Source organism: Megalops cyprinoides, chromosome 5 (genome assembly GCF_013368585.1).
Source record: "Megalops cyprinoides isolate fMegCyp1 chromosome 5, fMegCyp1.pri, whole genome shotgun sequence".
Lineage (NCBI taxonomy): Eukaryota > Metazoa > Chordata > Actinopteri > Elopiformes > Megalopidae > Megalops > Megalops cyprinoides.
The window spans coordinates 31880255-31896123 of record NC_050587.1 but is presented as its reverse complement, the minus strand read 5'-3'; the positions used below and the strand labels follow the sequence as shown (position 1 = coordinate 31896123).

At 44.1% G+C, this 15869-nt stretch overlaps 1 protein-coding gene and 2 non-coding genes across 4 annotated transcripts; all 3 read left to right on the top strand.

Annotated features, from left to right (window-relative positions):
• Nucleotides 1–6715: 6715 nt before the first annotated feature.
• nop56 (NOP56 ribonucleoprotein homolog) lies at nt 6716–13666 on the top strand. Of its 2 annotated transcripts, XM_036530023.1 has the most exons (13): nt 6716–6801; nt 7882–7971; nt 8186–8300; nt 8626–8790; nt 9253–9451; nt 10237–10424; nt 10553–10704; nt 11125–11225; nt 11668–11816; nt 12086–12207; nt 12813–12956; nt 13242–13307; nt 13380–13666. In XM_036530023.1, the coding sequence occupies exons 1-13, from the start codon at nt 6799–6801 to the stop codon at nt 13656–13658; spliced, it is 1773 nt and encodes a 590-aa protein (XP_036385916.1). In that variant the 5' UTR covers nt 6716–6798; the 3' UTR covers nt 13659–13666. The 2 variants fall into 2 exon arrangements, with proteins under 2 accessions (XP_036385916.1, XP_036385915.1); XM_036530022.1 differs by having other exon boundaries at nt 13242–13666.
• LOC118778594 lies at nt 9868–10019 on the top strand. Its single transcript, XR_005005001.1, has one exon. It is a non-coding gene; the product is annotated as a small nucleolar RNA SNORA51 (small nucleolar RNA).
• On the top strand, nt 12549–12616 carry LOC118778590. Its single transcript, XR_005004997.1, has one exon. It is a non-coding gene; the product is annotated as a small nucleolar RNA SNORD57 (small nucleolar RNA).
• Nucleotides 13667–15869: the final 2203 nt, after the last annotated feature.

The following is a 15869-nucleotide window of genomic DNA, read 5'->3' as shown; positions in this document are numbered from 1 at the left end:
CACACGACATTAATCAGGAGAGAGCATTTGGCCATTCACCAGAAATTAATGTCAACACCCACTTCCTGAGGCATGTTCAGAATTTCATTTGTATTGGACAGACTTCCCAGGAGCGCCGCCAGTAGATCATTAACTTGCCAGAGATGAAATGTAGGAATCTCCCAAATTAAAAAGATACTTCTCTCCTCTCATTTAGTGGTTTGTTACTTAACCAACAGTTTTCACCAGTAAACCTAGAATTATATTCCTTCCAAATGACAGGTAAATTGAAGATTGCTGGGATGGGGGAGTTATCTGTATGTTAGAGACGCAGATATTCTGTGCAGCATGAAAACTGGTAAATCATTAATATGTTATCTAGTTGCACTAAAAGCCTGGAGATGCCTCGCGGAGTAAAGGGGAAGTGGGTGTGTGTGAGTGTGTGCATGTGCGTGTATGCAGTAAAGAAAGTTAAATTACAAGCTGCAAATGGCCACACTTCAAAAAGCAGTTTATGTATTACAGCCTTCGTTTTGTGGGATATAATGTTTAAACAGCAAATTATTGCTTTTTGAACATGGTACAATAAGTTAAGGAGACAGATACCAGAGACTACCATTCCAGTGCACTAGATTCATAAATAACAAATAAGTTACTCTATCAGATGAAAACAGTGAATTGTGGTTTCATCTAGAGTTTCTGCATTAATGTTTCTGTCCAGATGTCTCTTAGCAGTCCACACGCAAGATGACTCACCAGTCTGACTTAAGGAGCTATGTGCCAATACCATTAGTCAGCTTGCATGGCTCACAGATGCTGGGGCAAATGCAGCGTTCTGATTACTCTGCTGTCCGCAATTGTTGTTATTGTCCTGCTCTCTGGGGTTAACCCCTCATTTGCCACTTCCTCTATCTATATCTGTCTTGTTTTAAAAATGTATAAAGAAATGCGTGGTAGCATTGCATGTTAATGGATCTGGGGTCCAGATGGTGAAAGGTTTGAGTCCTTGAAAAAAATCTAAAAAAAGGTGTCTGCTATCCAAATAAACACTGAAATGTAGTGTATTTTTGGGCTGTAATAAGGATCGCTGGCAGGAAGCTTTTTTAATTGTGCTAGCCAGCTAAATGAGAAAATTGAATAAATGCAAACAAAAGTTCACGTTCTGTATAACACAAAGGGTTGAAATATATACAACTGTATTTATATTATAGCTAAATGAACAGGTTTATGTAGACTGATTTTTTTTCCAGATGTAATAAGATGCTCTACATATTTAATAATTGAACAGGTAAAAGACATTCATTTCAATTTTATGACCCATCAACATATGTACACACTTTAGTAAAATAACAAGGGTTGCAGTTTGGGCTGAATAGCTTTTAAGAGAATTCTTTGGTTGTTAGGAGTCCTTATGACAAGGTATTTTAAGTGTACTCTTAAGCCATAAAATGTTTTATAAATCACAATCAGGCAGACTGAGAAAGGCATGATTATGCTTAAATCTTTCCATATTTTATGTAACTCACACAGTCAGATTTTTTTATGATGGCCACTGATCTTCTGTAATTTTCAATTTTTTATTTTTATACTGAATTGTAATATTAATTCTTAGATTATGATATGAATGCTATGTTTACTCTGTGTTCTGACAGTGAGATTTCATTGGTCAAACTACATTTAATCTTTAGTGTAGCTGTCACCAGTGTCTTCTAAATAACAGGGAAAACACCAGCCATTAAAAGATTATCATCTTGATTCATGAGTGGATTGTGTAACTAAATATGTTCCTTGCATTCCATTTTCAGATATGCGCTGAATGTAATGCATGCTATTTATTTTCCAAAAAAAACAATCCTAATTGTCTTTTAAGATAGCATAATGTGATAAAATGATAAAATAAAAAACTGATACCTCAATCAAATGATAAATCGCTTTATTTACTTGAATACATGAACAACAGACATTCTTTCTCTCAATCAATCCTCTGTCCTTTTCAGATTGCCATGCTCTGTGCAACAACGCCGGTCTTGCTTCTTATTTCGCTGCATGCAAAAACAAAATATAACACATTCATTGCAATTATGTTCACAGCAATGTTCACAGCGATGTTAGATTACATTTACATTTAGCTATTTCTCACAGGTAAAGGCACACTCTCCTCCAGGGTTACTTACATAGGTTAAACCTTTAATATAATGCAATGATCTAATAATAGAATTATGAAATAACACAGCTGGGTATTTGCTGGGGCAAAGTTAGGTGAACGTAAACTGAGCCTTACTGCTTATTCCAACCTATGACTTTCAAGTAGCCAGTCCCTCAGTGCTACTCAACTTTGTCATTTCTGTCAATCTGCACATAGTGAGCACATAAAAAATGTATTGCTGTGTGTCTTTTTTCACCTTTCTCGGTCTCTGTCAGCATCTCGTGAAGGATCTCTCCCAGCGCTGGGGCCACACGGTCCAGCTGCTTGGCGGTCAGTCGCACCCCAATTTCCACCGACTTCCCCTTCATCACACAAGCAGACACATACACACACACCGTCAAAAGAAATATGAACATTCAGAGGGCGTGACGACAGAGGTGTAGTCCTCACATTTTGTTTGGTTTGTTTAGTAAATAGACATTACATTACATTATTTAGCAGACACTCCTATCCAGAGGATACAGTGTTTTTACAACATTATCCACTTATACAGCTGGATATTTTCTGAGGCAATTGTAGGTTAAGTACCCTGCCCAAGGGTACAGCAGCAGTGCCCCAGCAGGGAATCAAACCAGCAACCTTTCAGTTAAAAGGCCAACCCCTTAACCACTAAACTACACTGCCACTGCCTAGGACACCTAGGACTATCTGTTAAGCCTTGAGGAAAGAGCTTTTATGGTTGCAGAGTACATGGAATCTTGTGCGTGATGTGTACTGGATACATTCAAATAAATACTTTGCATTTTGGGAACCCGCCCTCTGTGAGCTCACACGGGCACAGTCAGAGTCTTACCTGGGCTCCTCCCATCTCCTCACTCCGGTCTGGGCTGGTCACTTCTTCAAACTGCCCCTCTTCTGACCTAGGCTCCAAGTCCACTGACTTCTTGCCAGCTTTTCCTTTCTCCTGCAGACACACACACATACACAAACGCAGTTACAGAGTTACAGAGAGAAGACATAATGCATACAAAAACCCATACCAAAACACACCCAAACAAACTCACGTACATGGACACTGCACTGAGGAAAAGACAGACGTGAGGTCACAAGTTTAAAAGTTACGTCTGCACGAAGGAACACATCCTCCACACTGATAAAATCTCGAGACAAAACCCTTGTGAAGCTGAATTGTGTGGCAAATGGGTTCCATATGGGAATGCTGAGCTCCCCTGAGGCGTATCGACATGGAGCAGCACTGTTTCCCCTCTCTCACCATCATCTCCCTCATCTCTTTGGGGCTGAAGAAGGTGAAGTGTCCCTCTGCTTGCTCCACCAGCACGGCAACAAGGCATGCCACAACGAGACAGCCAACCACTGTGCTGCGCATCATCCTTGCACTCGCTGTGTAGGAGTCCTGGGGTCAAGGGTCAACACAGACACAAGCTGGTCAACACACACACACACACAGCCAAAAAAAGCAAGCAGTCAACTGCCATGGCAAGGGCTACAGTGAGGCATTAAGTTTTGGTTGGCGGTATGGTTTGGTGTAAGGTTTCAGCTGAGGTTCATTCAAGGAAAGAGGTACAAAGTAAGCAACAGTGTATAAACTCTGTGGAATTAAGTAATGTTTTTATATTCTCTACAAGCACAGCAGGAGTGGAGTGTATACTTACTAACAATATTAATCGTATTTCTTATCCCAACAAGATTTGCATTTGCGACCTCTCAAAAATGTTTGGGTTTATTTTTATGAGGAGATTTTACACTGAGATGTGATTTACTTTTTAAAAAATCTCCAACAGGCTTTTACTTAAATTGTTGTCTCAATAAATAAATGATTATCATTTGATGGAGCAAAATGGTTGAAGTTACATGAACGCATATCTTGTCAATTTCTGTCAAGAGGGGTCGTATCACTAAAAGAGGGGATCGTATCACTAAAAGAGGGGATCGTATCACTAAAAATTTAAATGCCTCAGTGGTTGCCAGTGAAAAGCAAAACTTGGGATTAACAAACCTGATCTACATTCTGAGATTACTGTGTGAGGCTCAGACACATACTTCAGCAAAATTGACCATCCAAAATGAATTTAACTAGTTCTCAACCAAAGGCAGCACTGGATCGTAATTGGGAGATAAAAATTTCACGTTTGCATAATTGCCCCGGAGAAGATTTGTTACCTCAGACGCATGGCTGTGTAAATGGTTTGACTAAGCTGCAGCCCTGGAGGACAAATTCAGATGATGTGGTGGTTGACATGCGATGATCCAGGCTGTGTGCCTTTTTCCCCCCTCAAGGAAAGCTACCGAGTTGTTAGGCTGTGTGTGCAGAGGATAAAACAAACTGGAAGAAAGAGTTGTACTCACTCGAGCTGTGAAAGTCCCTGTGTAGTTTGCAGTTCCTCAGACTTAGGTCACCCACAGCGCAGCTGTTTTCTCTGACTCCATAAGGAGAATGTGGGCTTTATATTGATCGGCTTTACATCACTTATTGTCATTTATTGTCTTCTGACGTCCGGTTTTCAACAATTCCATTATCTACTTTTTGTGACCCCATGGAAACAGATGGGAATTCCAGGAATCTGCCTCATTTATTTGTAAACTTGTCTTTAATGGCCTAAAAAGCTTTGGCAAGGTGAAAGCAGTTCTACGACTTTTTACCCTCAACTTTCCTCATGGTTCTATTTTTAGAAAATCATGAAATCATACATACAGGGTAACATTGTGGCCTCATATTAGTCCTATTTTTTTCTACATCTGAATAAAAAACTACATCCAGTCAAAGATGATAAAGACATCTAAAATATTTTCCTTGTTTATAATTACAGTAACATCCAGGGATTGTGCAGTCTGAGGTCACAGGAGTGTGAAATGTATAACTAAAATGTTAGTTTCATAATGCAGCAAGTTAATTATTTGGATAAGAATACTAGGGTTTGGGGATGACAATGGGAAAGGTTATCGGAAGTATGGTATCACCCAATTTTTGTCATTAAAAAAAACAATCGAATTAAAAAAGGAAACCGTTAATATGTATTATTTAGCAAATGAAATGCAGGCCTCTACAGTTATTTACTAAAGCCATAGTTATTTTTCCCAGTGTTTATTTCATGCTGCAGGGTGTTTGTCCAGGTGTCCCCGTCTTGGTGGCGGGTCGTCATGCCACCTGCTGTGCTGACAAATGGGAGTGTGAGCAGATACCCCCATTTTGTTTGGAGGGCAACAAATTTGGGGCGAGATAGATTTGGAGCTTTGTCGCACCGAGAAGGTTTATAGAAACCCCCTTGGCTGCACCAACACCGAAAACAATAGTTTGTTGGTTTTTGTATTATGCTGATAAAAAATTACATATCATATGCATGTCATATTGTACACCGTGTTCCTGTGAAAAGAGTAGTTAGAACCTTTTAAAGTGGTGGATTGTGAGATTTTGTGTAGTAGTCTCTCAACAGCTCTGCCCACACTAAAGGGGGCTGTTCAGTGAGATCTGGTAATAAATTCTCCCAACTCTGGGTGTAACCCTGTCCTCGAGAGGGTTTATGGCTGTGGGTACTGATGTCTGCCGTCATGCTTGATGCGACATAGATTTATTTCTTGGTAACAGTTAACTCAGGGAGCTTTTAAAGGATCGATTTCCTGTTGTGGCACTTGAGACGGTTCCTGTGTGTGGTAAAGACAGTATGCAGTCATTTGAAAATGATCCTCTACTCTCATGTGAGCTGGAAGCAAAACAAACATATTGTTTGCACATTTCGCGCAATAGTCACATATAAGCCTCTTTTAAACCTTTTTTTTTTTTATAGGAATGCAGTCACCAGAAACCATAGTCTCTTTGGTGGTCCTTGGGTTCAAAGTTATAATGGCTCACACATGTATCAAGCTTTCTTTAGCCTCTGGGTAGAACATGAAGAAGGAGGAGTGAAGAGAGTTACATTCCTATTTGTGCAGGGCCGTAAGACTTCCCCACGGAGACCTAGACAGTAGAAATGCTGCAGTTCATAAGAAGATGGCATCAGTCTCCTTAACAGTCTTTCTTCGTACATGCCACACTTGCAAATACTTGCAAGAAATACTTGCATTTTAACAGTACATCTACAGTTAACGCATAGAGAGAAATGCAGAAATGGTTTTTTTTAGACCTTGATTTCATGTTGATTCAGGGCAGGCAAAGGAATTGCCAGCTCCCCCCCCCACCCCCCCCCTCCACAGTGCTGTCTACCAGCATGGCGCTACAATGTCTCGGCAGCAGAATTAGCGGAGTGAGGGTTTTTATTTTGACATTTGAAGACTTCCATATTTCGCGAAATTGATTTTTTTTCCGGCGACCACATTTTGGCTTTACAGTTAGTTGTTAATTTGATTTTTTAGAATTCAGAGTGTGGATACACTAAAATTAGTTGATCTCTCCTATTTAAATCAAAACGATTGTATTTGTTGAGTGTATATCGAGTGCCTACAAATATTCCTTCTTTGTCGTGAAAAAAATGTGTCGGCAGAGCAAACGATCCTCGACAGATGGCGCACCTTCAGTCCTCCAGTTTACTTTATTCTCGCGATATTTGGGACTATAACTACTTGCGGTGTGGGCGCCCGAGGAAACATGGGAATTCTTTAACACGCTGTTCGCGGACAGTAGAGGACACATCGTCTGCAGCACCCGGACTTTTCTAATCATGGTGAGAATTTAAATTATGTATGGATTAAAATTATTTTGAATAAAAGTGGCATCGCACGTATGTGCTTAAATATAAGTGAACTGATTATGGAAGAGTACATGTGTGTGGTTTTAAGGGTCCACAAGAAGAGAACGTGGTTAACGTTGGCTACCATACATTTTTTCCAGAAATGACGCCAAAATAGCAACAGTTAATAATCTTTACATTTCATTCAGTAAAATTCTGAATAGTTGCTGTACGATTAAAAAGCGCACACGTGCGCAGTTCTTAGGCCAGTGATTTAATAGCTCTCTAGCTAAGCATTTGTAGCTAGTTAGGGAGGGCTCGCTGCAGGGGAGGCCTTGGACTAAAATGTGTGTCCGATCATTTCCATCCTAAATTTGCTATAATTTCTCGTTGGCATGTCTTCTTTGCCAAGTGATGGTGTAAACCGATGTAAATGTAGCCGGTGTTTGAATATGACAGTACTGATTCCACCGATGTTAGCCAGACCGCAGGCCGGGGTCTACATTGTGTGACCACGTGTTGGCAGTCGGCGTGCGGCCGGGTAGCTTGTTCCCCCGTTGCAGCAAGGAGTAGCCAGATATCGATACATTATACACGGGTCTGTGATGCCGTGTAGTGACACGGATAATATTCTAGCTAAGCAACTAGCTAGATAAAAGCGGGATCATGCATTAGATGGTTACCTCTGCTTTGATTTCAACTCGCGGGAGTCGCCACGTGTTTGCAGCATAGCCGGTTACTGACCTGGTGCCGGCATGCTGACGCTGGTGCTTTTGGGGTGACCCGAAGTAACTTTGCTCATTTGTGTAGCCAGTTACGAATTGCGTAGTCAGTAGCTTTTCCGTGGTGACTTAGCATAAATTGACAAAATCATAACTAACAGTCGATATGTTTTACGCAGTCAGATGGATTCAAACGAAACGTTAGTGTTGAAGCTTCAAATTGCACTATGAAGTGAGCTGTTGTGCAGAAAATCTTACAAATTGAAAAGGTTCAGCTGTAATGTTTACGGCAAGGTCTAAACTGGCAAGTTGCCTTTTTCGCCATACATTCTGACACGTGGCTCTCTCCTAGGTGCTGCTACACGTGCTGTTTGAGCATGCGGCAGGCTATGCTCTTTTCGCCGTCAAGGAAGTGGAGGAGATCGGCATGCTACTTCCACAGGTTGGTATATTTTAACAACCATTGTTCACCACCTTTTTTTTTTCAAGCCAGGAGATGAGTATTTTAAGTTATAGCCGCAATTTGTACATTGTGTGGCCTGTTTCCTGTAAGGACGTGCAGGCAGAACTGTATGTAGGAGCTCATACTCGGATTGTCCTGTATTGGCTGTTTAATTGTTCACGGTTTAAGTGTGTCTCCCTGATTTTTCTCATAGGTGGAGGATAGTGTTCTGAATATTGGGAAATTCAACAATGTGGTCAAGCTGGCTGCCTTCTTCCCCTTTAAGTCAGCCCAGTCAGCCTTGGAGAATATCAACGCTGTCTCTGAAGGTGAGGGGGACCTGTGAATTACCTGGGGCACCACTGGGGGACTTCTGTCATTCCTGTAGTAGATGGGCTCAGATGTGGTGATGTTCTAATAATCTGTCAATCCACTGATAAACAGTGATGTCAGCATAACTTCAGACTGAACCTCTGAGCCAGGTCAGCATTCACACAGTTGGAAATGCAGGGGCTAATTTATGGGCCTGCTAAAGCTTCTTGTTTAATTGATCTGTGCTGATTTAGCTGCAATACCAGTAATTTGGTTAATGACAGAGGTGGAAGAAGTCTCTGTTCCAGGGATGACTTTTGTGGATGTGATTTCTCTGGACAGGAGTTGTGCATGCAGATCTGAAGTTGTTCCTTGAGACAAACCTGCCCCCTGGTGGTAAGAAGAAGAATATCCTGGGTGTGTCTGATGCGAAGATTGGAGCAGCACTGCAGGAGGAGCTTGGGCTGTCCATCCAGACGGGTGGGGTCGTGGCCGAGATACTCAGAGGTGAGAACGGACACACATGATGGCTAGTTCCAGCTTGTTTGCACTGGATAGTTTTACCTGGACTCCAGAAACCCCATATCAGTTACTTTGGAGTACTGAAAAATGTCAGCTAGATAAGTGCAGAGATGAGTGCTTTATTCCCTTGGGAGAAAGTCATTTATCATTAGGTCTGGCAATCAACTTTAATGTCCTATTTTAAGCATTACTGCGGTCATTGGATCATTTGGGCAAGAGAGTTTTTAGTCTGTCGTCCAGCCTCTCTGACACACTGGAATATTACCTGTTTTGCACAATACTGAAATGTTCCAATTTTGGCCTCATTAACTGGGTACAGAGTCTGCTCTGTGGTGGTGATGCAATCTACACTGACCCCTGTTGATGCCTCTCAAAAAGCTTGAACAGACTGGGTACCCGGGGGAGGGATGCAGAGTACCATTAACCGTTTCCTGTCATCCTCATCAGGGGTTCGCCTGCACTTCCACTCCCTGGTGAAGGGGCTCACGGCCCAGGCGGCCTCGAAGGCACAGCTCGGTTTGGGCCACAGCTACTCCAGGGCGAAGGTCAAGTTCAACGTGAACCGGGCCGACAACATGATCATCCAGTCCATCGCCCTGCTGGACCAGCTGGACAAGGACATCAACACCTTCGCCATGCGCGTGCGGTACGCCCCCCCGTGTCCCTGTCCCTCTGCACCCAGCACTTCTCTGTCCTCGGGTGACCCTCCGCCATCCTGCCACGCCATGCTGGTGTCTGCAAGGTGCCTGGTCTGGCGTGGTTTTTGTATGGCCTGCATTTTTCAGTGGTCATTTTAGTGTTTCTTGGTGCGTGTTTGTCAGAGCCAGTCAGAAGTCCTTAATTGAATCTCCTGTTAGTCTTGTGCGGCTAGCTGCGCTGCCACTTTTTTAAACTCCTGCATTAGATTTCTTTTCGAGAATACCCTTTGCAGACCAGAGTTGGGATATTTAAGTGTACTCTCATGTCTGGTACCTGCCTGACTTTTAGGGGGAGGTCTGGAACGGCTTAAAAATGCAGGCCCTGGTCAGTAAAATGCTGCATGCTGGTGGTCTGTGTTGTCGCACCCTCCCAGTGCTTACCACAGACAGTGCTCTTTGCGCTGGCTGTATAGAAAGAGGAGGAACAGTAACTCCCCCCTTACCGCCCCCTCACATGCAGGGCAGGGTCATTCCGATTCTGTCCTGCGGGGGGCGACACCGAGGGGGGAGACAACTCATTGTGTCAATCGTCCAGTCACAGTACAAGGTTCTCGCTTCTGTTGCATGGAATTTTTGCCTGCCCTTTTTTCCAGAGTCAGTAAGGACTTTTCTAATATGAATTGATCTGAATCGCTTTTGCTTCCTGTCTTGTCAGTCTGTAGATCTGTTTTTTTCCCCCCTGTTCACTGTTCCATGCTCATCCTCTCTGCCTCCCCCTCTCTCTGGTGTGCAGCGAGTGGTACGGGTACCACTTCCCTGAGCTGATCAAGATTGTGTCGGATAACGCCACGTACTGCCGCCTGGCCCGTCTCATTGGGAACCGCAAGGAGCTGTCCGAGGAGAGCCTGGAGGCGCTGGAGGAGGTGGTGATGGACAGCGCCAAGGCCCAGGCCATCCTGGAGGCCTCTCGCAGCTCCATGGGTCAGTATCAACAGTGGACCGCGCTAATCGCTCCTGCAAACGTGCATTTGGTGTGGATGGCATTTTGCATCTGTGTACTGGATGCTTTGCTCATGCATGGCACTAACGGGGCCCTCTTACCTGTACAGGTATGGACATCTCCCCCATTGACCTGATCAACATCGAGAGCTTCTCCAGCAGAGTGGTCTCCCTGGTGGACTACCGGCAGGGGCTGCAGGAGTACCTGCGCTCCAAAATGGGCCAGGTAGCCCCCAACTTGGCTGCCCTCATCGGTGAAGTGGTACGTGCAGCCTGTCTGCTCCTCCCTCTCCCCCAAACCCCTTCCCTCTTGCCACCCAGGGACACATGATGTTATACCAAATCTGTCAATCCACTGATCTCCGTGATGACAGCCTCTAGGTGCTGATGCGTCCCACTTCCATCAATCTTTCTGGTGTTTTCCATGGCCCAGTAGCCTGTATCCCTGTCCTCGACAGTTGTGACTTGGTGCATGCTTTCTTGTCTTGGACCAGTTTTAGCTTCCTCTTCCAGTTGGGAGAGGGGTTTTATTTTTGAAGTGAGCTTGGAATTGCAGTCTTCTGGGACTGGGCTGAACACTAGCCTTTTGTCGCCTCATTCACACAGATTACAATAGTTGGAACATGTGAACATGTATTAACCGATTCCTTTCCTTTGTTACCCTTCCCCATCTCTCACCCAGGTCGGGGCCCGTCTGATCTCTCACGCCGGCAGCCTGACCAACCTGGCGAAGTACCCGGCCTCCACGGTGCAGATCCTGGGCGCGGAGAAAGCCCTGTTCAGGTATTTGCCCGCCCCTCTGCAGGGGCGACGGGTGGCTGTAGTGATGGCAGGGCCGGGGCAGAGCCGAGATGGGTGAGGGGGGCGTTCGCGCCCTCCTGTGATCCTTAACTCCCCCAAAGCACCCCACAGTCTGAGCAGCCACCCAGGGCGCTGAAAGAGGTAGTTAAACTCAAGATGTGTATATGAGGATGAATGGGCAAGCCAGTTTACTTTGACTGGTAACCACTGAGGTTAAGATTGGGAGGATGTAATCTGAAGTACAGTTGAACAGGAAAAGGTACATATTTTAGATGTTTAGAAGTTGTTTAGGTGACGTCCAGCTTGGTCACCCAACTGGACTGGAAGCAGATCAGGTCTTTAGATTCGGATGTAGCCACCATTAGTGTTCCGGGTAGAGGTATGTAGCATCAACCGCTAAGATGGATTCAACCCCACAACCCAGAGCCCTGAAGACTCGAGGGAACACCCCCAAATACGGCCTGATCTTCCACTCGACCTTCATCGGGCGTGCTGCTGCCAAGAACAAGGGGCGCATCTCCCGTTACCTGGCCAACAAGTGCACAATCGCCTCGCGCATTGACTGCTTCTCGGGTAAGACGGAGTCTGGAGTTTGGGGGGGGGCTTATGCAACTGATGAAAAACATGACCAAGTTTTTTCAAACGGTGCCCCCTTCTGGAAGGAAGGAGGAATCGTCTGCTGGCTCTTTGCAGTGATGCTCATATTTTTCGTCAACAGTATTCCTCCCCTTGGGGTGGATGTTGAGATATCAGACACTGAGCAAAGCCCACATTCACTCTTCCTTTGACCCCAGTGGTTATTCCATCTCACTGTCATTGACTGTCGTTTTCCTGTGTCCCAGAGTTGCCCACTAGCGTCTTTGGCGACAAGCTGAGGGACCAGGTCGAGGAGCGTCTGTCCTTCTACGAGACGGGTGACGTGCCGCGCAAAAACGTGGATGTCATGAAGGAGGCAGTGAAAGAGGTGAGGAGAATTTCCTGGGCTCGGGGCTCCAGCTTCCAGAAGCCACAGCATGCCAGTGGCCCTCTGTTTGATAAAACTTCAGAAATGCAGTTGCATACACTAAGCATTTTGTAATCGGCCATTTTTTTTCCATCCCTTATGTCTCACTGAACACTCTTGAGATTCTTGATCTCACTCCTGAGAGTCTTGAGATTCAGTTTAAAAATAACTGTTGGTCTTGGCTGGAGATCGTACCATTGTCAGCGTTTTGTTTTATATTAAGGTATTGATTTCAGTGGACAGATATATTGTGCTTTAACAGAGTTAAGCCTGAATCCTTGGTTTAGAGCCAGGTGACATGCTGTGAGTGATGACTCCTCTTTCCCGACTCCTAATATGGGGGTAAAAACTGATTTAATGAGCCTGACACGGCACGCACCTGTAGACCCACATCACACTAACGCAGTGGGTCTCTCTGTAGCCCGACTGGAAAGGTTTAAATGACCTTGACCTGCTGCCCTTTAAAATCGTGAATCTGAAGAACTGTGTGTTGGATGTAAGCATATAGCCTAAAAGGTTTGACTTGCGTAAACTGGATTTGCTGACCCTCAATAAAACCCCATCAGGCTGGAGAAGTGGCTGCTGAGATCAAGAGAAAGTTGGAGAAGAAAGAGAGGAAACGAAAGAAGCGCGAAAAGAAGCTTGCAGCGCTCTCCATGGCGGAGGGCGAGGAGGAAGAGGAGGAGAGCAAGGTCAAGAGCAATGGCGAGGTAAGCCATCGGCCGCCGCAGCGCTTCAGAGTCTACAGGACTCCACGCATGGCTGATTTATGGCTGGACCCGGCACATGGTCCTGTCATAGTGTACGACATGCGAGATTAACCCTCTCCGAACCATTGGCGGGTCTCTTGCCATAGGCCCGTTCACTGAAGTGGGTGGGACATCATGCTTAAAATGGTCACATTCCTGTCTCCAAAACTGACGCAACTGGATCGTGCCCCACAGTGTGCTAAAACCACATACTTTTTTTTCCCCCCCCTCTTGCCTCCCCCCCAGACTGCCGAAAACGGAGACGCGGAAACCGTCAAGAAGAAGAAAAAGAAAATGAAGCAGGAGGAAGAGGTGGAAGAGGGGGCGGAGACAAATGGTGTGGGGGACACACCTACGCCCAAGAAAAAGAAGAAGCGGGAGGTGGTGGAAGAAGAGGGGGCAGAGACGAAGGGTACAGAAGACACACCTGCACCCAAGAAGAAAAAGAACAAGAAGCAGGAAGAGGAAATGGAGGAAGAGGCAGCAGAGACGAACGGCGTGGAGGACACGCCGGCGCCTAAGAAGAAAAAGAAGCGAAAGAGCGAGGCGATAGAGCCAGAGCCTGTGGATGAGGCAGCGATGGAGACCGCAGAGGTTACGCCAGAGACGCCACAGACCGAGAAGAAGAAAAAGAAGAAAAAAATTAAGACGGGGGATGAATAGCAAACTCCTCAAATTGGACTTTTTTTATGTTGGTTCTGTACAGTTTTATTTTGAATTATGTAATTCAGTGTGTTCTTTACAAAGCCTTGGACTTGCTTAAAACATTCAGTTGGTTTGGAAATGCAGGCAGCTCTTGGCTGCCGTTATATTTCCCCTAGTGTTTTTGTTTTCGTTGCTTTAAACTGTGAAGACATGTTTCTGCTGAGTTCCTCAGCGTTTTCCGTTAAGCAGTCTCAAAGCACTTTACACTGAAGCTGAATGTATATAAATCTTTGCGCTGCATGTGCCTTGGTGGACCAGTTGATGCTCATTACTGTGTGGCACCCTGATCTTGCACAGACCTGTCACTGCCTTATTTCAAACACCAGCCATGGATAGGTCCCCTCTGTTTGCATGGGGTTCATGGACCTGTATCATGTAGGCTTATGGCCTTGTGAAATAGTATCAGAATTCCACTCAGTCATGGCAGGTGGTGCTGTGTATTTTCTGTTGTGAATAGGAGTGGGTACAACTAAAGCAGTTTAATGAGCATTTAATTGTAGTCTTCCAATCTCAGAAACGAGACCAAAGGTTTATCTTCCTCCTGTGCTCCTAAATATCAGTCTCCATGTTTTGGTTAATATTTTCTTGTAACCATGTCTTAAGATATGGTGGCCTTGGAGTTTGGGGAATTTTTTTAACCCTAGTGTAGCGAAGGGCAAGAGTAGTAACCCCACCCGGCCTCGAACCCGGCACTCCGTCACACCTCGGTAATCTGGGATAAAATGTCAATGAAAACATGACAGATGCCGTCCTTTTGGGTTTGCGTAGATGCTTGCAGCCATTTGAATGCTGTGCTGGTGATGAATTAAGCTTGTTGGAATGAACCGTTAGATCATCTAGCTTTCTGTAAAGGTGATAAGGATGGCGATAGTTTTGAAGAAAGTACAAGTGCACTTCTTGTATGGAAAAAGGTGCAACTTCTGTTCCCATGGACCTAGTTTTATGGTCATACTGTAAAGGCAAGAGGCCTTTTGTAGAGGGCTTTAGAACCCAGTCGAAAGACTGGGGCACTGGAAACATTCTAGCAGCCCACTGCATATACATAGCTGCATTGTGTGATAACTTTTATAATCAGAAAGGCATGGTGTGAACTTTTTATAAAAGCGTATATTGCTGAAGTATGAAAATGAATTTGCTATGGCAGCTGAATTACTCTTGTGCTTAAGCTTCCATTTTATGTGAAATCATTACAAGTACCATCATTTGGGTTGTCATACAAAGTAAATGCTTTTGACAAGTTTTTTTTTGAAGATTTTTATGAATCTGTAAAGTTTATTAAAGCCCAGAGGCTGTGTAACAGGAGGTCCTGCAATTGCATTTCAATCAGGAGCTCAAGGAACCACTGGCAATGTTGAAAGCAGAATATTACAAACCTGCCAAAAAGAACATTTGTGGCCAATCCCATTTGTGTAATAAAAGCATACACAATTCTGTAGACATGACTTTTTTTCCGATCAGGTATGGAGTCTCATGTACAATGGCTAATCGTATTGTATCTTATTTGACCATGTGACTCCATATTAGTACTGTTAGCCATTCAACATGGCTTTTAAAATTTAGACCGTTTGAATGTGCTCCCACTGTTCTGAGATCTTGAAGATCCTGAGAAGACAGAACCAGACACTACAAACTGTTCAGAACTTTTATTTGGTGGGCAACAAGGATTAAAACTTAAAAATATACCAAATGGTTGAGCTTTAAGGGGGGAAGGAAGGAAGGAAGGGGGGGGTCATAAAGTTTTAGCCAATGGGAAAATTGGGCAGGGCAATAAATCCACTAATGGTAAAAGGTGGGAAGGACTTCAGCCACCATATAGAAAATGTTCACAGGCTGAAAGGGGGCAGGGCAAGCTACAAAAATGGTTCTAAAAAAAGGCTTCACCTTCAAATGATGCTTAATAATGACAATTTAGATCATTCTTAGTTCAAAAAGCCTTGTATGTATATTAAAAAAATGTCCATGTATCATGGTGCCAGTTACAATTCAAGTATAATCCCCCTCCTATTCTGACGTTTTTTTCAATAAGTTCTCTCCTTTAAATTCCTTTTTTCTGTTCTTAAATGTATTTCATAGCTTCCTAGTTTTGAAGTAAACAAAAACATCCTTCAAAAACAAAATGCAGAAACCACATTTCATGTTATACTATTACATATATATACTGTATAAATA